Genomic DNA, 21,952 nt, shown 5'->3' on the forward strand with positions numbered 1-21,952 from the left:
GTTTAGATTTGTTACTGAATTTGACATTGGTTGATTCAGACTATAGCTATTGTTTCAAAGCATGAATAATGTTCTTGGTAATTGCAGCGATTTCTACCTCTATACTATCTAATGAGTCTTCTCGTATTCCATTCTTGAACGGTGATAATTTTTCAGACTGGAAGGACAAAATCCTTCTAACATTAGGATGCATGGACCTCGATCTGGCACTCCGTGTGGATGAACCTCCTGAACCCACAGACGAGAGTTCCGCTATAGACAAGAGTGTTTATGATAAGTGGGAGTGATCCAATCGCTTAAGCCTAATGCTCATAAAGTCACATATTAGCCAGAGCATTAGGGGCTCAATCCCACCATCTGATAAGATCAAGAACTACATGAGGGCTATTGAAGAGCAATTTGTTAGTTCTGACAAAGCATTAGCAAGTACCCTAATGAACAAACTATCAGGAATGAAGCATAATAATTCTAGGAGTGTACGTGAGCAAATTATGGAAATGAGGGACATTGTAGCTTGTCTTAAGTCCTTAGAGATTGAGATTTCTGAGTCATTCCTTGTCAATTTCATACTCAGTTCTCTTCCTGTGGAATATGGAGCATTCCAAATTTCTTACAACACACAGAAGGAAAAATGGTCTATCAATGAACTTTTGACCACGTGTGTTCAAGAGGAGGAGAGATTGAAGCATGGAAAAGTTGGAAGTGCTCATTTAGCAACACATAAAGGAGGGCAATAGAAAAAGGGCAAGGGTGATAAGAAATGGAAGAAGCTTGGTAAAGTGCCGTTTAAAAATCATGGCAATAAGGGTGCTGTAGACGTCCCCGAACGTCCCGGGAGGAATAAATCCCTGCCGTTCTGTTCGTTTGTGGGTTTACTACAGTTTGGACTCAAATTGTCACGGTTCTTAATCTGATTTCACAATGTGCAATGTGAGATTGATAAATCACCAAAGAGTCCAAATCCGGCAAATCATTTTGAGAAAATAGGTTTTTAGAAAGAAATGCCAAACATGGACTGCTTTGCCAGATACAGAGTTGCCACCTAAATATTTTTTATGGGGGATTTAGGAAACCCTGACTCGTTTGCCTAAGGCCACGTGTCCATCATCACCAAAGTTTCCTCGGCTCGAGAACTTGGGTACGATTGGGGAAGGTCAGCTATGAGCACCCCCGCTCGCCTGATCCGAAGATCGGCCTCTACTAACCATGATATCTAGTTTTGAAAACGTTATGTGTTCTTATTCCGATTAATTAGCTAATCTTACTATGTGATGCGCACAACACAAAAGTATAGACTAGATCGCCTAATTTGGAACAAAGTATTGCATATCCGTTTGTTCGGAAAATGGTTAGAAATTTGCTACTCGCAAGTAGGCTAAAATACGGATTTCAATGAGTTATTCCAACTCAAGCAATCCAACCTTCACCCACAGGCATTCAAGCAGTAATATCACATAAGCACATAGCCACATGGTAAGCATGCTGTCATGTTAACATTCACACTCATGCGAGATGCTAAAGCATAAATACTTACAGCGTACTCCGCGCCAAAACAAAGAACGTGTTAGCAATCAAACGTATGATCCAAGTCCATGTTAAATGGCTAATGCATCACAGGTAAAATGCAATCTAGAATAGGCTCGGCTAATCCTAGGATGGCATGTGAAATGCAACAAGTAACATGTATTCAAGTTAGATTTGAAATACTATGCAGTTAGCATGATGCGCCGAGCCCGGTGCATGCAATACTGATGAATGAATGCACGCATGCATAGCATAAGGTATGTTAAATTAAATATGCCCTAGTACTAACCATCAAAAGCAGGTAAGTAAAAGGGAGAAAGAAATGGGGGTTGGAAGACATGCACACACACACCCTCACTTATTATACATTCGCCCTCGCTCGGAGGGACCAAAAGAATAATACAAATTAATTAACCTACAAGCTAATTAATTATTACAGACCACTTAACTAGTTAAGCAAATTAACTAAGCTAACAAAGCAATAAAACAACATCGGAAAGAGGGTCCAATGCATGCGTGCTCGGGTTTGCTCGGAAATCCGTCACCGTGCACAAGCTGCCTCTGTTTACCCTACTCTGCTCTTCTGAAAATTGCACAAGTCCCAAGGAACACTCTTTGAACACTGTGGAGCATCACCGACCAAGGGAAAACATCACCGACCATGGTAGAAGGGTCATCGACCAAATATTCAGATCTCGGCCATCCATCATTGGTCGATCGACACTTTATTCAGTCGACCGGCCATATTTATCTGCAGAATCCTGTTTTGACAGCAGCAGAGGGCAAACATGGCATGGCAATGCATTTCAAGCAAATGTTTACACAAACACCCTTCTTATCATGTTCATGACTCAAAGGAGGATGATCCTCGACCCTCGGGCCACCAATCGCGCATTTCAATGCGTGATGGCCAAAGAGGCCAAGTTATGCATTTTGATGTCAAATGAAATGCAAACCAAATAAACACATAAGGCCCAACCTCTATCACTTGATCAAGAGACAAGGCATGCATGCTCAATGCAATGCAACCTAGACATGTAAGCTAAGTATGCAATCATGAGCATGAAAGCAAGTAATGTGTACTAAGCACATAACCTAAACAAACAAACATGCAAGGCATGTAACAACATGTGCAAGCTAACAAGCATGCAATATGCAATGTGAACATGCAAACATGCAAGACACGTAACATGTTAAGCAACCAAGACAAAAGGAAGAAAACATGCTAAATGCAATGTGACTCAAGCATGCAATACATGCGATAGGCCAAGTATGCAACAACACACAAGGCGAGCATGCAACAACATGCAAAGGAAGGACTTACACCAAGATGGACAGCTCTCTACTAGGTCCAAAACAGTGGCCAAATGCTGAGGAAATGAAGGCCAAAACACATACAAACATGCATGCACACATGGCCCAACTCTTAAGCATAAAGAAGCAACTTTTAAGCACACTTAAAAGAGGATAAACATGGACTAATGGCAAGCATAGTAAGCTCTAAAAATACACGAGGAATGATGCCAAATCAACCTATCAATGCAAGCAAGGCATGCAATTATGTCCAAAACTCAAGGTAAGCCAAGGGGCTTAAACCATAGCTATATGAAGCAAGTCCCAAAGGGCCATGGGGACTCAAAACCACCCCAAGGCAGATCAAAACAAGGTCAAAGGCACCCCTAGATGGCATCTAAATGGCCTATGTCTAAAGGCATGCAAAAGGGTCCAAACATGGAGCATAAGACACCAACCTCTTGAAGCATTAAAGGAGCATCAAATGCAAGTATACAAGCATACCACAAGGACTGAAATGATGTTATAAGTGGTGCCAAACCACTGAAACAAGCCAAGTAATGCATGCTCAACACTCACACACCCAAGGCTAACAAGCCAAAATGCAAGGTGGCTATGCAAAGCATGTCATGGATGGCCAAAACAACTCCAAATAGACCTTAAGCATACTAATACATGCATAAAAGCTTCACAAAGCTAGGCCAAAAACATGCTAGAAACAAGGCTCAAAGCACAAAGCATGTTAAGGCAATTCATGGCATTACAAGACAAGTATGCAAAGCAAGCATGGTGTGTCTAAACCAACTTAAAACAATGCTATATCATGGCAAAATAAGCACAAATACTAGCTAAGACATGGCTAACATGAACTCAACAATGGTGCTCACACATGAGGCTAAAATGACAACTTTTGAAGACAACAAGGAGAGGGGATGACCCTCTCCTTCTTAGGACCTCAAAGCACCATCCCCACCACTGAAATCCAGAGGGATTTCAGTGGTGAGGAGGCCCAAATAAGGTGGTCCCGGAGCTCACCAAAATAGCACAAAATGGGGGCCAAACAAGGCCTAAGAGGGGTCAAACAACCCCAAACACCAAAGCAACCTTAAACAACTATTTTAAGCACTTAAAATCAGAACTTTTATATGTTAAAAGTTAAGCTTAAAAACAGATGCAAGGATGACTAAAAGCCTATGCAAAAATGGGGAATAAAGGGGTAAAGTTCTTACCCTTGAAGACCTTCTTCACAAGGACCACTCCAGCCCCTTCTCCAAGCTTAGATCAACTCAAAAACTCTGAAAATCACTCCTTAGTACCTCAGTAGCCAAAGGAAAGTGTAACTCTAGGTGTTTGTGTGCAAAACTATGAACAAAACACCTTAATACATACACAATATGGAAGAGAGGGAGATATAGAGATAGAATAGATACAACTATGCTAACCCTAATCCAGAGCTCTGGAACTCAACCTTCTAACCCTTGAGGAGGGAGGAGAAGGCCTCCCTTTATAGAGGATCACTCTTGCAAAGCTTACAAAACAAGCTAAGCAAGAGTGAAATCCCTCCATACACGTGTATGGAGGGGGTGCAAAGTGGGTGCCAGCTAGTACAAGTGGCACAAAATATCTGCCAAAAGCAGATGCACAGTGGTCGGCCAGCCAAAAATGCCAAATTGACCAAATAAATGGTCGACCGACCAAACAGAGTGCCGACCGACCAAACATTTGGCCGATGGCAACAAAATAATGGCCGGTGGCCTCAAGCCATGGCCGGTGAGATATGGGGATGGCCAATAAGCCATTCCCTGCTCCTCAAAAGCAAAACACAAGTGCTTGGTGCAAAACCAAACACAAAACAGGGAAGTCGAGAGGTCTTGAGGAAAGGCGCGTGGCCGAGACCTTCGAGAACTCGAGACGAACATGAACACGGATGATCATCGAGTGTTCAAACGGTGACGTCCAAGTCTTGAGGACGGTCAAAAATGGAGTGTCTACAATTGCCCCTCTTTGACAGAATTCGAAAGTCATAACAATGACGGGAGTGAGTGTCAAAGCCCAGAGACGATCCATTTTTGACAAGGCCGAAGACTTAGACAAACATGCAAGACAATAAAGATATGCGCGCGAAGGCGGGGGCAAAATGCAACTGACAATACAAGAAGCCGAACATAACTCATGATCATGCAAAGAAAGCTGTAACGAAGCATAACATGCAACAGTTTTAAGCAAGAACCAAGCTACATTACAATGTAGAAAGGATGTAAGAGAATTATTCAATTCTCGATACGTCTCACACGGAGAATACAATACCTGTGCGGCTCATCTGGTTGTACCAGCTTCAAATGAACCGTATATACAATATCGTGCCTGAAAGAGAAAGAAAACTTAACAAGTACGATATCGTTAGCAACATGCATAACAATGCAATCTAAGCTGCGTAACAACGCAAGTGAAGGAGAGCATGACAATGCAACCTATGTGTGACAACGCATAACAATGTGGAATGGATGCAAAATGATAATGCAATATATACAAAACTATGTATAAACAATGCAAATGATATGCAATGCAATTGAAACATGATCAAACCATAAGCAGTTCAAAACCATACAAATATCATAAAGATGATGGAGATGCAAAATCCGTCTACCATAGAAAAGGTGCCGACACCCTCAAACCACAATACCAACAGTGGAATAGGCGCGTACACATGCAAAACTATGAGTGTGTAGACGGAACACAAGATACAAGTAATTGGGTGGGATGATATAAGTGGGGAATGCTCTGCTCAGGAGAGATCGTGATCCTAAATGCTGGATGCAAAACACTACACTACAATGTAATGAATGGAATGGATATGGCGCGCGACCAAAACATATCTTGCCTAGGAAAGGCATGGACACAAACAAACCACGTTTAACACAGAAATGGTGCCGTCACCCTCAACACTAGGTGCGTGCACATAATATCATAATTGTGCTTCAACGCGAAAAGTATGGGCACATACCAGACCAAGCTCAACATGGAAAGGCGCAAGCCATAGATGGAGGTGATGTAGTGAATGCATGCAACTATAATGCAATACAATGAATGCATGACAATGCACTAATTACAATGAAACCTACATACTAAATGATGCAGTAGGGAAATGCATGACAATGCAAACTAAGGAAGAATGCACTACAATGCATGTAAGGAAAGATGCATGACAATGCAAGCTATGTACAATGCAATATTTACTAGCTAAAATGCAATGGATGCAGTGGATAAGGCCTACAGCCAAACCGTATCTTGCCTAGGAAAGGCATGGACACATACAGACCATGTTTAACACGGAAACGGTGCTGTCACCCACAACACTAGGTGCGTACACATAATATCATAACCGTGCGTCAACGCGAAGAGTACGGGCACATACCAGACCAGGCTCAACATGGAAAGATGCAAGCCGTAAATGGAGGTGATGCAATAAATGCATGCATGCTACAATGCAATATATACAATATGCAATGGAATGTAATATTTACAATGGATAAGGTACGCGGCCAAACTGTATCTTGCCTAGGAAAGGCATGGACACATACATACCACGTTTAACACGGAAACGGTGCCATCACCCACAACACTAGGTGCGTACACATAATATCATAACCATGCGTCAACGCGAAGAGTACGGGCACATACCAGACCAGGCTCAACATGGAAAGACGCAAGCCGTAAATGAGGGTGATGCAGTGAATGCATGCAAGCTACAATGCAATGTATACAATATGCAATGGAATGTAATATTTACAATGAGATGCATGACATATGCACTATATACAGTGTAATGCATGACATATGCACTATTTACAATGTATGCATGACATATGCACTATATACAGTGTAATGCATGACATATGCACTATTGTTTTTTTTGTTTTGTTTTTTTTTTGAAAATGCATGATAATGCAGATGAAATTGAACGCGCGACAACGCATGTCTTTTGAAATGCATGACAATGCACATGAGTAGCGCATAACAATGCGAGTGAGGGATGCATGACAATGTAACCTAGGATGAAACCCGCCAAGAGTCGTTCGGGCACGACAAACACCAAAGGACTTGTACCTTCAGAGGATTTAAGGTCTCCTAGACCGAAATTAAAATGCATAACAATGCAAGGAAGATAAGCATGACAATGCATGATAGAGAAAATGCATGACATGCGACTGGAATGTGCATGACGATGCAAGGGGACTCAAATGCGCGACAACGCATGTTCTTTTTGAAATGCATGACAAATGCATGTGAGGTACGCATGATGATGCGTGACAAGGACCATGCATAACAATGCATGTAAGGTGCGCCTGACGATGCGACCTAAGATGAAACCTACCAAAAGTTGTTTGGGCATGACAAACACCAAAGGACTTGCACCTTAAGAGGATTTAAGGTCTCCTAGACCGACAGGATTTAAGGTCTCCTAGACCGAAGGGAGGTGCATAACAATGCAAGTCGTGCGCGTTATAACGCGTGTATGCATGCATAACGATGCAACCTATGTATGCTAACCGTTAACAAGGTAAAACATTGTAATGCAACTCATTCAAAGCAGTTACTAAATCTCATAAGATATCAAAGAATACGAAAAGGATACACCTCGCATGTATTCGAGTGCTACGTACAGAAGACACGGCACAGAGACCGGTTAAGCTTCAGAAATGTATTTTCTTGCACTGTGTTGAGCAATGGAGGCCCCAAACCACATCAAAGACCCAAACAAAGGTGTAGGAGGTTCACCGGCCATCGGGGGAGGTCACCGGCCATACATCGGCCACAAAACAAGGCCATCGGCCAAATATTTGGCCGATCGGTCAGTTTGGTCAATTCGGCACGGGTCTTTAAATATAGGGCTTCTAGCCCTATATTTCTCACTTCCTCTTGCTCAAAAAATCCTTCCCTCTCTCTCTAGGTTATTTCCCAACCTTCATTTCCCCATTTTCCTTAGTTTTCGGGCCCGTTTCGACGTTCGATTCGCGAAACCCTCATCATTTCGAACATTTTGAACCGAACAAACCTTTGTTTTAGTGTCTTTTTCTCGATTTCCACCACTCGAGGTTTGTTTCCCTCGAGTTTTCCTTGATCTCTGTGCCTTTTCCGCACCCCGACCTTTCTGGCCATTTTTCACCCTCCCGGGGTTGACTTTTCAGTTGACTTTTCGTATTTTTGCCCGATTTTCACTCTTCCGGCCATTTTCACACCATTTTCGGCATGGCGCGACGATATTCCAGGCGGTGGGGCTCCCTCGGAGATGGATGTGGACCCAGAGGCTGAGCTCTTGCCTCTTCACATCCGACCGTTCGATCCGGCGGCCTACAGGCCGGCAATTCATGTGCTACCTCTTGATGGTCTTCGCCAATTCAGGACTTTTGATAGGGGCGTGCCACGAGAGCTTCTTCTGCGCGAGCCAGAGTCACATCTGTCTTACGGCGCTTCTGAGGTACAGTCTTCCCTCTGTTTTATTTTTCGCAATGTAGAACATAACTGCAATAGTTGATTCCGTTCTTTAACTGCTTAGCCCGGATACACCGATATATTACACACTGTAATTCATCTGTGAGCACACTGATACCCGATATCTGTTTGAACCTGAAAACGTGCACACATGCTACATTTTCACTGAACCACTTGAACACACTAATACATCATATGCTGTAGTTCACTTTGAGCACACCGGCACCCGATATCTGTTTGAATATGAAAACGTGCACACACGCTGTATTTACGCTGAACCACTCAAACACACTGATACATCATATGTTGTAGTTCACTTCGAGCACACCGGCACTCGATATCTGCTTGAATCTGAAAACGTGCACACACGCTGTATTTACATCAATTTTGACTGTTCTTCAAAACTGTATATTTAATATTGCTTCGCAACTGTTTGCTTTTGAATACAGGGGGATTCCCATGCCTTCCGGGGCTATGGGAATGTTGCCGCCAGAGGATGGTATATAGGGCTACCGGACACGGTCCGCCATATTGTTGATCAGGCTGGCTTCGGCACTTTCTACAGGGGACTATCGCACCTTACTGTGAGCAGGCCTCTTTTTGCTGCTCTGGTGGAGAGGTGGTGGGACACTATCGATTTCTTCCACTTTTTCGCCATGAGAGACATGACGATGACTCCCATCGGGGTAGGGGGTGATCCGATCCCCTTCGATACAGACATGGACGAGTGGGAGGCCGCTCAGATGTACTTGCTTGGCGACCTACCGCCTCTTGCACGTCCAGGATTTGTCAGGTATTCGTGGTTTGAGGACCACTTCAGGATTCAGCCAGCCTTAGCTGAGGAGGTGCCGATGGCTCAAGAGGAGGCGGAGCAGTATGCACACGGCTTCCTTATGTTCTTGCTGGGGACGACTCTCTTCGCCGACCGGGCGAACACTGTGCCCCTCTGTCTACTGAGCGCTTTAGTGGACATCACGCGGATCCGCCGCTATGACTGGGGTGGCGTAGGCTTGGCCACACTGTACGGCTACATGAGTTCATCCTCTCGCCTTAGCGGACAGTTGCTCGGAGGCTACTGGCGGGCTTGGGAGGTACATCTTCTTTTCTGTTTTACATTTCTGCTTTGCATTTTTTGTACTCTGTACACTGTACACACTGCGGTCTACTACACGCTGGTCATATACTGCACACACGGCACACATATAATCTGCTTTACATTGACTGTATACTGCACAATACTTCATAGACTGCACAATCTGATGCCAACTGACTGTACACTGCACACACTGCAAACATGCAATCTGCTTTACACTGACTGTATACTGCACACACTGTACACTCTGCACAATACACAGTTCTGCAATTTCTGCTTTATCCTGCATTCTGCTTCGTCTGTATTCTGCTTTATCTGATAAGCATACTGATATTTGCTTTGCAGTTGTGGGTCTATGCCTACTTCCCGAGGATTTCCCTAGTGCCAAATGAGGAGACCCCCCTCGGCGTTCCATTCTCCCGCCGCTTTGACGTAAGATGCGTGCGGAGACCCCGGGAGTCTTTCATATTCTTCCGCCGCTATTTCGACACCATCACCGCCGCAGACGTATGTTCAACTTTAGAGTTTATTTCAAGCTTCGCTTTGCATTGTTCTTTCGATAACAGTAGATAACAAACTGCATATCATTTACAGATCACCTGGCAGCCTTGGGCTCCATTGCCAGCCGCAGTTCGGGAGCGGTATACAGGCGCTAAGGAGTCCGCCCGATTCAGGCTTCTGTTGGAGGGCCCGGTCTGTCGGGCTTGGTACCTAGGCGAGCGCTTCCTGTGCCAGACCTTAGGTTTACCAAAGCAGATAGTTCCAGGTCCTCCTTTTATCGACATGACACAGACAGAGAGATACCCCCCACATGAGATGGCTGATTACACGATCGGATGAGAGGCAGAGGGCTTTAGAGGCGAGGACGACTATGCAGAGTACGTTCAGACCTACATCATGCGGCCTCTGAGCAGTGGCCGTTGAGCTGAGAGAGAGAGGCCAGCGGCGCCAGCGGGAGCGGGAGCAGGGGCAGGAGCACCTAGGATGGCTCGGGCTCGTGGCAGGAGTGGGCCTCGGAGAGGGCAGGGAGTTGGATGGCTGGCGTTGCCCACGATGATGACATACAGAGGGCAGAGTGGGGAAATTTATCAGATCCCCATCGCTCCCCCTCCGGCTGATCACGAGCTAGTTGGTTTCTTCGACTTGCCTCCGGTATGTACTACTCTATTTTATACAGTCATTTCAGTTCATTTCTCTTGATATTCCGCAGAATACTGATACTTCTAACACTTTTACAGGTTTCCTTTGAGTACACTCGCCAGTCCCTGGAGTTGAATGCCTCCATGATGGGGATGCTCCAGTGGAGCTTAGACCTGCTGGCCCTTTACAGTGTCCTGGTAAGTCTTCCTGGCCACCGACTCAAACTTTACACAAACTGTTGTATCGCACTTATCAACACAACACTTGATACATGGCCCTCACGACATTCATACACTGCACTCAGTCACTGCATTCTGTATTCATACACTGTACTCATACACTGCATTCTGTACTGATACACTGCTCACAGCATTCATACTTTGCTTTTGCGTAGCATACTGATGCGTTTGCCATTTGTGCTTTTTAGCCTCCATTCCAGATTCCTACTACAGGAGGTGCTCCAGCTGGGCCTTTTGTTCTTGCTCGAGGAGGAGGGCAAGGTGGCACAGTATTCCCCCGCACCAAAGTGGGGCGCACTCATGTTGGGAGTAGCTCTCGAGCACTGATCCCAGATGATGACGAGTCTGAGGCAGAGACGGAGGCGGAGGCATCTGAGGAGGAGACCGGAGATGACTCAGACTTGGGCTCAGACTATGGAGGTGGCAATGATGCTCCTGGACCTTCGTCCAGGAAGAGGACGAGGACAGACTCTCAGGCCTGAGATGATCGATGCTGATCCAGATTTTTGCTACTTTTCTTCTTTTTGTTTTACTTTTTCTTTTTGCTGGTAGCTTGAGTACCTTGTACTGCCGCAGGCAGGTTCTATTTTCTTCGAAACTTTGTACTTGAAAAGATGATGAAATGAAACAAACTTTTTGCCTGAAAAAGTGTTACATTTGTGTATTTCATACATCAAATCGCATCGCATCGCATCATATTACAAAACAATGTAAATGAGATTGATCTTTTGTCTGAAAATCAAACACTTGTATTGTAATAACCAGGTAGTGAACCAGCTAATGACAAAACAACTCATACAACCTACTGCTCATTCTGAACACACAGCCCATAACACAGTGCTTGGTTTACTCTGCATATAGCCTATACACACAGTTCATATAACGCACTGCTTATTCTGAACACACAGCCCATTCTGAAAACTGCTCATTCTGAACTCATAGCCCACAGCAGCATATTGCTCATTCTGAATACACAGTTCATTCTGAACTCTGCAGAAGTTGAAATACACTCAGATGCTCCAAAATTTCTTGCTTTGCAATCCAGAACCCAAAAGCTACAGATAGGTCCTGGTTCTACTGTTTTGACACTTCCTGGGTAAAACCCTGCGGTTGTTGAAAGAACCAATCTTACTTTGCACAAATGTGGAGAATGGCACAGCACTCTGAGCACAAATGATTTGAGGAGAGGGTTTTCAATCGGGTATTGAGCCTACGACTGAACATAGCATACTACGACTCAACCAAAGGTATACAACCTAAACACAACGAGACACGCTCGGAACAGACCCAAAACAAGAGTTAAGGTAAACAAAACAAAAGACATGACACACAGACGCGTTATAAAAATGAGAGACTTCTTAGATCACGAGGAGCCAGTTTCTCTGGGTATTATTTCCCACCCTCTTCCCATTTGTGATTCTCGTATCACTCGGCCCTCAGGCTCATTTTTTCTCTCAAAACCCCTTTTTGCTCACTTTTCTCTCGACTTACACCTCTCTATTCTTCACTCTCTCATTTTTCATCCCTCCCCAAATATGGTCGGTGAATAAACAAGAGGTTGTGGGTTCATGCCCAACACTGTTAGCTCGCAGCTACTTCTTCCGGCGACGTTTAGTCGACGTTCCTGATAAGGGAGTGGAGTATCTTGATCCATTCCAGTTCGTGCTTCGCACTTGGCTCGATACCTTGTTGCTCGGAGGTTGAGAGAGCTTTCAGCCCTTTACAGACAGCTCCAGTTGTGCCCTTTCTGGCAAGTATGCTGACGATGGGGGAAAGACAGGAAGCCTGACTCAACTGTGCCCCTTAGTTCATTATTTTGACCATTTTTTGTTTTGGTTTTCTACTAAAACAATTTTGACCAAAATGAGAGTTAGATTAACATACTTGTTCGATTTTTGATTTGAGAATCATGCAAGTCAGGCTATGAGCACTGAAAATTTTCCTTTTTTGGGTCCAAGAAAACGGTCCAGTTTTGGAAAAGATGGAATAATTTTCGAGAAACTAGTCAACCTCAGTAAAAAAATTCTCAAAAACTATTTTTACAAACGGTCACTGCTCAACGAGCACGGAACTTACTCTCGAGATGCACAACCTCAGATCGGAGGCAATGGAAAATTGCCCCTTGTTCCAAAGGGTACAGCACGGCAACGGAAAGTTGCCCCTGGTTTGGATGGTGACTCATGGCAACAGAAAGTTGCCCCTTGTCTGGATAACGCCGCAGCATACTGTAGTCAGTCCTCATTAGTGATGATCGCAACCGAACTCTCGGATACAGAGAAGACGAAGATGGTCAAAACTAATATATGAACACAGTCACTTTGAAAGTGCGTGGGGCTGGACTTCAGGATGAAGTTGCCTACGTATCCCAAACACGGGAATCAAGCCTTACGTAGTTCCGGTTTGGGTTCACTCGTGTATTAACCCTCACCTTCTACGCTCTAACTTTTGCCAAGGCCGCCCTTCCGAGTTTTCAACCTTGTGAGCTTTGTTCTTCTTTTCTTTTCAATTCTTTTTTTATTCATTCATTTTTGTCTTTTCTTTTTCAAATCTTTTCATTCTTTTTTTTTTTTGCATTTTTTTTTTGCTCTAACTTTTGCCTGGGTCGCCCTTCCGGGTTTTCGGCCCAGCGAGCCTCTCAAAGGGTAAAAGTGTAACAAGTCCATGCCAAATGGTTTTAAGATTTTGAAGCCATCCGTATCCAGGAGAGTGGCTGTTGTATTGATTTGCAGAAGGATCCATCTTCGGCTCTTTGAGCACATCGGACATTTTTGCCCCTAGTTCGAGGGGTGCTTCTGTTCTAGCTTCGCAAGCTTCTTCTGATGAGGTCTGATCATCTTGATCTGACTTTCTTGGCCTCTTGTTCGAGGGCTGCTTCAAATTTGGCCACACAGGCCTCATGTTGTAGTTGACCGTTGAACATTCTGAACTAAGGTCCAAGGTTTGAAAGCAAGGGCTCAAGTCTTGAGGCTGAGAGCGATCCTAAGCTGCACAAACTCAAGAGCGATTCTGCACAGGTCTTCGTAGGACTGCGCAAAACATTTTGTTTTTGAATTTTTTTTTAAGAAAGTGACAAATCGCTCGCGCTGAAGATAGTGCGGAACCAATCTGGATTAAGCCAGGGTCCTTCTCAATACTCACGTTAACAAACATGATTTCAATCATTAAGGGCTTAGCACGCCTCTCTTTCTCTCAATTTGATCAAAGTTTTGCTAATCCCGAGGAATTCCTTCCTCTTCGTTTTCATCACCACAGTGTTAAAAAAGTTTTGAAAAACTTAGGTCAATGCAATGAATTCGAGGTGTAGAAGAATAAGTGAGATGCTCCACCGTTTCATTCAAATGCTCTGGCACAACTAGCTCAAAGTAGCAATAAGCACGGAAACATGATAGCCACAGCTGTTTCATTTAGATTTCCTGGTTGCAACTGGCCCCACAACAGAGACAGACTCAAAAGAAAGCAAAAGGATAATTACAAAACAAAATAATGATATCCGAGGCAATAACCCTGGAATCACCCGATTTCTATACAATGGGACTGACTCGACACAACAAGACAGACCCTTAAGCAAAAAGACTGACTCAAGACAATGAGACAGACCCAAAATAAAACAAAGAACTGACTCGACACCCAAGCCAGAAATTACAAAGTTGCATTCACAAATGCTCCCAACAGTGCGTGCCAAACGCCACATCTGAAATACACCGAGCGCCGCCCGCAGGTGGTCCAACCCCTGATCACATACTTGCAGTATCTTCGAAATCCAACAATTCAGCGGTGACAGACTTTGCTGAGGTGGGTAGGAGGATGACCTCATTGTCGATCAAATCTTGCACTTCGTGGCGAAGGCAGAAACAACCGTCGGTGCTGTGACCGGTTTGCTGGTGGTACACGCAGTACAAGGCAACATCATGTGTGAGAGGAAGATTCTTCGGGAGAGGTCGAGGCTCGAGGGGTTTAAGATGCCCCTTTTTAGCCAAAATTTGAAATGCCCTAGACAAAGGCATGTAGAGGGCATGAAAGACTCTGCGCCCTCGAGGCAGATACTTCGAAGTCTGAGGGTTCTTGCTAGACGCACTAGCGAAAGGGTCGGCAAGCATTGCCTTGGCTTTCTGATCTTGTCCCGGTGCAGGGTTGGGAGCGGAAGGAACTGTTCTGGCATGACAGGGCCTATCCCGATTTTTCGCCTGGCTTGAACTGCCTTCGGTTGGAGTGGGGAAAGCATCATCCATAGTCTTAGCCATGACTGCGAGTACTTGTTGCTTATTCATCCCCCCGACTTTCAAAGCCTCGACTGCCCACAACAGTTGTTCAACGGGATCGACATCTGTTCCCACCTTATTCTTACCTCTGGCCTCAGCTTGATCAAGGGTTTGGGTTGCTATATCAGAGCGAAACTCGGTTATTGTTGGCACGTCACGGTCATAGCTTGGGACAGCCTCAGGTTGGCTGAGCTCGATCACAATTTGCCCCAATAGCGGGGGCTCCTACAGTACAAAATTCCCGGCATATGGTGTGGTTGGTGGCGAAGCTGACATTCCGTAGGTGAGATTAGCCACAGACCTCTGAAGGTCACCAATCATTCCCATCAACTCAAACGTGATGGGCTCACGAGCTTGAAACAACTGGGGTGTCCAGATCGGGTGTGCGACAGGCAACCTGGGCGGATGCGGTACATCAACATTGGTCTCATCCTGCAAGATGATTCCTTGGTCTAATGCGGCTGCCATAACCATAATTTCCTCTAAACTTTGCGTCATTATAAGTTCGCTGAACTGAACGGTGATTGACGAATCAGACGTCTGTCTTGTCTCAGCAAAGAAGAACACTGGCTATTCTGTACTAGGTCTCTGAATTGAAAGAGAAAACACGCAGTATTTTGGCCCAATCAGAACAGACATAAGCATAACTGAATAACTGTACTCTACCACCGATCACTGTTCCCCAAAATCACTGCCCCAAAAAATTGAATCTGATACCCACAGATATAACCGATTCCCCAAAACACTGATACTGATGCCCTCAGGCCTGGTACTAAATTTGCAAACTGATATGTGCGTTCCTGTAGAGATACACTCTAAAAGCACATAGCAAGTAAATGAGAACCAAAACACCCCTATGTTGGGGTAGGGTTTCCCTATCCTATTTTGTCAGGAACTAGGGTTTCACTACGCACGCAACGGTTTCAAACAACCTATAATCGGGTAGCAACCTATCTTAGCTTGGAATGGTCACTATGGATTTCGAATATGCACTAGGTCGAATGGTCAAAAGGGTGCCCCGGTAAAACTGGGGTTTGTGTTCCCACACTGGCAGAGTCCGTAACCGGTCAACCTTATGGCACGCAGCCTCAGGCTAACCGCTCAAGAATAGCAGATGGCAAACACGGTGTCCTAGGCGCACCAATGCACATACAATGCAAAGAAACACATAAGTATAGTTAAAACAAGATATCACGAGTTCGAGTCAAGCTCTCTAAAGTCCCCAGCAGAGTCGCCAGAAACTGTGGACGTCCCCGAACGTCCCGAGAGGAATGAATCCCCACCGTTCTGTTCGTTTGTGGGTTTACTACAGTTCGGACTCAAATTGTTACGGTTCCTAATCTGATCTCACAATGTGCAATGTGAGATTGATAAATCACCAAAGAGTCCAAATCTGGTAAATCGATTTCAGCAAACAGATTTTTAGAAAGAAGTGCCAAACATGGACTGCTTTGCCAGATACAGAGTCGCCACCTAAATATTTTTTATGGGGGATTTAGGAAACCCTGACTCGTTTGCCTAAGGCCACGTGTCCGTCATCACCAAAGTTGCCTCGGCTCGAGAACTTGGGTACGATTGGGGAAGGTCAGCTATGAGCACCCCTGCTCGCCCGATCAGAAGATCGGCCTCTACTAACCATGATATCTAGTTTTGAAAACGTTATGTGTTCTTATTCCGATTAATTAGCTAATCTTACTATGTGATGCGCACAACACAAAAGTATAGACTAGATCGCCTAATTTGTAACAAAGCATTGCATATCCGTTTGTTCGGAAAATGGTTAGAAATTTGCTACTCGCAAGTAGGCTAAAATACGGATTTCAACGAGTTGTTCCAACTCAAGCAATCCAACCTTCCCCCACAGGCATTCAGGCAGTAATATCACATAAGCACAGAGCCACATGGTAAGCATGCTGTCATGTTAACATTCACACTCATGTGAGATGCTAAAACATAAATACTTACAGCGTACTCCGAGCCAAAACAAAGAACATGTTAGCAATCAAACGTATGATCCAAGTCCATGTTAAATGGCTAATGCATCACAGGCAAAATGCAATCTAGAATAGGCTCGGCTAATCCTAGGATGGCATGTGAAATGCAACAAGTAACATGTATTCAAGTTAGATTTGAAATACTATGCAGTTAGCATGATGCGCCGAGCCCAGTGCATGCAATATTGATGAATGAATGCACGCATGCATAGCATAAGGTATGCTAAATTAAATATGCCCTAGTACTAACCATCAAAAGCAGGTAAGTAAAAGGGAGAAAGAAATGGGGGTTGGAAGCCATGCACACACACACCCTCACTTATTACACATTCGCCCTCGCTCGGAGGGACCAAAAGAATAATACAAATTAATTAACCTACAAGCTAATTAATTATTAAAGACCACTTAACTAGTTAAGCAAATTAACTAAGCTAAGAAAGTAATAAAACAGCCTCGGGAAGAGGGTCCAATGCATGCGTGCTCAGGTTTGCTCAGAAATCCGTCATCTGGCAAAAGCTGCCTCCGTTTACCCTACTCTGCTCTTCTGAAAATTGCACAAGTCCCAAGGAACACTCTCTGAACACTGTGGAGCATCACCAACCAAGGGAAAACATCACCGACCATGGTAGAAGGGTCATCGACCAAATATTCAGATCTCGGCCATCCATCATTGGTCGATCGGCACTATATTCAGTCGACCGGCCATATTTATCTGTAGAATCCTGTTTTGACAGTAGCAGAGGGAAAACATGACATGGCAATGCATTTCAAGCAAATGTTTGCACAAACACCCTCCTTATCATGTTCATGACTCAAAGGAGGATAGTCCTCGACCCTCGGGCCACCAATCGTGCATTTCAATGCGTGATGGCCAAAGAGGCCAAGTTATGCATTTTGATGTCAAATGAAATGCAAACCAAATAAACACATAAGGCCCAACCTCTATCACTTGATCAAGAGACAGGGCATGCATGCTCAATGCAATGCAACCTAGACATGTGAGCTAAGTATGCAATCATGAGCATGAAAGCAAGTAATGTGTACTAAGCACACAACCTAAACAAACAAACATGCAAGGCATGTAACAACATGTGCAAGCTAACAAGCATGCAATATGCAATGCGAACATGCAAACATGCAAGACACGTAACATGTTAAGCAACCAAGACAAAAGGAAGAAAACATGCTAAATGCAATGTGATTCAAGCATGCAACACATGCGATAGGCCAAGTATGAAACAACACACAAGGCGAGCATGCAACAACATGCAAAGGAGGGACTTACACCAAGATGGACAGCTCTCTACTAGGTCCAAAACAGTGGCCAAATGCTAAGGAAATGAAGGCCAAAACACATACAAACATGCATGCACACATGGCCCAACTCTTAAGCATAAAGAAGCAACTTTTAAGCACACTTAAAAGAGGATAAACATGGACTAATGGCAAGCATAGCAAACTCTGAAAATACATGAGGAATGATGCCAAGTCAACCTATCAATGCAAGCAAGGCATGCAACTATATCCAAAACTCAAGGTAAGCCAAGGGGCTTAAACCATAGCTATATGAAGCAAGTCCCAAAGAGCCATAGGGACTCAAAACCACCCCAAGGCAGATCAAAACAAGGTCAAAGCCACCCCCAGATGGCATCTAAATGGCCTATGTCTAAAGGCATGCAAAAGGGTCCAAACATGGAGCATAAGACACCAACCTCTTGAAGCATTAAAGGAGCATCAAATGCAGGTATACAAGCATACCACAAGGACTGAAATGATGTTATAAGTGGTGCCAAACCACTGAAACAAGCCAAGTAATGCATGCTCAACACTCACACACCCAAGGCTAACAAGCCAAAATGCAAGGTGGCTATGCAAAGCATGTCATGGATGGCCAAAACAACTCCAAATAGACCTTAAGCATACTAAGACATGCATAAAAGCTTCACAAAGCTAGGCCAAAAACATACTAGAAACAAGGCTCAAAGCACAAAGCATGTTAAGGCAATTCATGACATTACAAGACAAGTATGCAAAGCAAGCATGGTGTGTCTAAACCAACTTAAAACAGTGCTATATCATGGCAAAATAAGCACAAATACTAGCTAAGACATGGCTAACATGAACTCAACAATGGTGCTCACACATGAGGCTAAAATGACAACTTTTGAAGACAACAAGGAGAGGGGAACCCTCTCCTTCTTAGGACCTCAAAGCACCATCCCCACCACTGAAATCCAGAGGGATTTCAGTGGTGAGGAGGCCCAAACAAGGTGGTCCCGGAGCTCACCAAAATAGCACAAAATGGGGGCCAAACAAGGCCTAAGAGGAGTCAAACAACCCCAAACACCAAAGCAACCTTAAACAACTATTTTAAGCACTTAAAATTAGAACTTTTATATGTTATAAGTTAATCTTAAAAACAGATGCAAGGATGGCTAAAAGCCTATGCAAAAATAGGGAATAAAGGGGTAAAGTTCTTACCCTTGAAGACCTTCTTCACAAGGACCACTCCAGCCCCTTCTCCAAGCTTAGATCAACTCAAAAACTCTGAAAATCACTCCTTAGTACCTCAGTAGCCAAAGGAAAGTGTAACTCTAGGTGTTTGTGTGCAAAACTATGAACAAAACACCTTAATACACACACAATATGGAAGAGAGGGAGATATAGAGATAGAATAGATACAACTATGCTAACCCTAATCCAGAGCTCTGGAACTCAACCTTCTAACCCTTGAGGAGGGAGGAGAAGGCCTCCCTTTATAGAGGATCACTCTTGCAAAGCTTACAAAACAAGCTAAGCAAGAGTGAAATCCCTCCATACACGTGTATGGAGGGGGTGCAAAGTGGGTGCCAGCTAGCACAGCTGGCACAAAATATCTGCCAAAAGTAGATGCATAGTGGTCGGCCTGCCAAAAATGCAAAATTGACCAAATAAATGGTCGACCGACCAAACAGAGTGCCGACCGGCCAAACATTTGGCCGATGGAAACAAAATAATGGCTGGTGGCCTCAAGCCATGGCCGGTGAGATGTGGGGATGGCCAACAAGCCATTCCCTGCTCCTGAAAAGAAAAACACAAGTGTTTGGTGCAAAACCAAACACAAAACAGGGAAGTCGAGAGGTCTTGAGGCAAGGCGCGTGGCCGAGACCTCCGAGAACTCAAAACGAACACGAACATGGATGATCACCGAGTGTTCAAACGGTGACGTCCAAGTCTTGAGGACGGTAAAAAATGGGGTGTCTATAGGTGCATGCTTCTTTTGCAAGAAAAAGGGTCACATGAAGAAAGACTGCCCCACGTATAAGAAATGGCTTGAGAAGAAAGGTAATCTCGTATCTCTTGTGCGTTATGAATCTAATTTTGTTAATACTCATCAATATGATTGGTGGATTGATTCGGGTTCTACAATTCACATTGCTAATACCATGCAGGGTTTCCTCAGCCTAAGGAAACCAACGGGAAGTGAACGAGGCATCTATTCGGGCAATGGGATGTGTTCGCACGTCGAAGCTGTTGGAACTTTCTGACTTGTTTTAAAAAAATGACTTTGTTTTGGATCTTGAAAACACTTTTTACATTCCATCTTTTTCTAAAAATTTAATTTCTGTTTCTAAACTAGTACCGTTTGGATTTGAATTTCAGTTTGTTGGTGCAAATTTTAATTTGTTTAAAGACTCTGTTTCTGTAGGATTTGGTACTTTAATTAACGGTTTGTACAAATTAAATCTAGATCCTGTTTTTGAACAAAATCTTTTAACCTTGCATGGTGATATGGGCATGAAGCATAATATTGTTGGTGAGTCCTCCTCTATTCTTTGGCATAAAAGATTGAGACATATCTCCATTGAGAGAATAAAGAGGTTGGTTAATGATGAAGTCCTTCTGACTCTTGATTTTACTAACTTTGGTATTTGTGTGGACTGCATAAAGGGAAAGCAGACCAACAAGACTAGTAAAGGTGCCAAAAGGAGTGAGGAAATTCTTGGAATCATACACACTGATATTTGTGGACCATTTACTCCACCTTGTCTGAATGGTCAGAGATATTTTATCTCATTTATTGATGACTTCACACGATACATGTATCTCTACCTCTTGTTTGATAAGGCTCAGGCACTTGATGCCTTTAAAGTTTATAAAGCAGAGGTAGAGACACAAATAGAAAAGAAAATTAAAATTGCGAGGTCAGACAGGGGTGGAGAATATTATGGGAGGTACACAGAATTGGGACAATTACCAGGTCCATTTGCTAAGTTCCTTAAGGAAGAAGGCATTATTGCACAATATTCAATGCGTGGCACACCACAACAAAATGGTGTTGCTGAAAGAAGGAACCGAACACTTATGGACATGGTAAGGAGCATGCTTAGTTATTCTAATGTGTCTATAAATTTATGGAGTGAAGCTTTGAAAACCGCTATGTATATCTTAAACAGGGTTCTATCCAAGGTTGTTCCCAAAACACCGTTTGAGTTATGGAAAGGATGGAAGCCAAGTTTAAGACACTTACATGTCCAGGGTTGTCCACTTGAAGTGAGGGTGTATAACCCACATTTAAAGAAATTGGACCCCAGAATAGTTAGTGGTTTTTTCATAGTCTATGCGGAAAACTCCAAGGGTTACAGATTTTATTGTCCTTCAAATTCGCTTAGAATTATTGAAGCCAGAAATGCTAAGTTTATTGAGGAAGTTGACCCTAGTGGAAGTTACCCTCGAAAGATAGAGTGGAAGGAATCACGGGGTTTGGATATAACACCCATGAATATAGGTGAATTGGTTGTCTTTCAAGATAATCAACTCAATAGTCTTGAAAATCAACAAATTCAAGAACTTTCACCACAAGAGGAACAAGTCAACATAGAGCCTATAGCTCAAGTCCCTATTGAGACTACAGAATTAAGGAGATCCTCACGAGCT

The 21,952-nt window shown here is 43.8% G+C and overlaps 1 protein-coding gene across 1 annotated transcript; it reads left to right on the forward strand.

Annotated features, from left to right (window-relative positions):
- Window positions 1-305: 305 nt before the first annotated feature.
- Window positions 306-737, forward strand: LOC145813153 (uncharacterized). Its single transcript, XM_082908426.1, has one exon. It carries the CDS (start codon window positions 306-308, stop codon window positions 735-737), a length of 432 nt encoding a protein of 143 aa, XP_082764552.1.
- Window positions 738-21,952: the final 21,215 nt, after the last annotated feature.

The sequence above is a fragment of the Camellia sinensis genome, chromosome 15, assembly GCF_055761805.1.
Source record: "Camellia sinensis isolate YWXY chromosome 15, ASM5576180v1, whole genome shotgun sequence".
In the NCBI taxonomy this organism is placed as follows: Eukaryota; Viridiplantae; Streptophyta; class Magnoliopsida; order Ericales; family Theaceae; genus Camellia; species Camellia sinensis.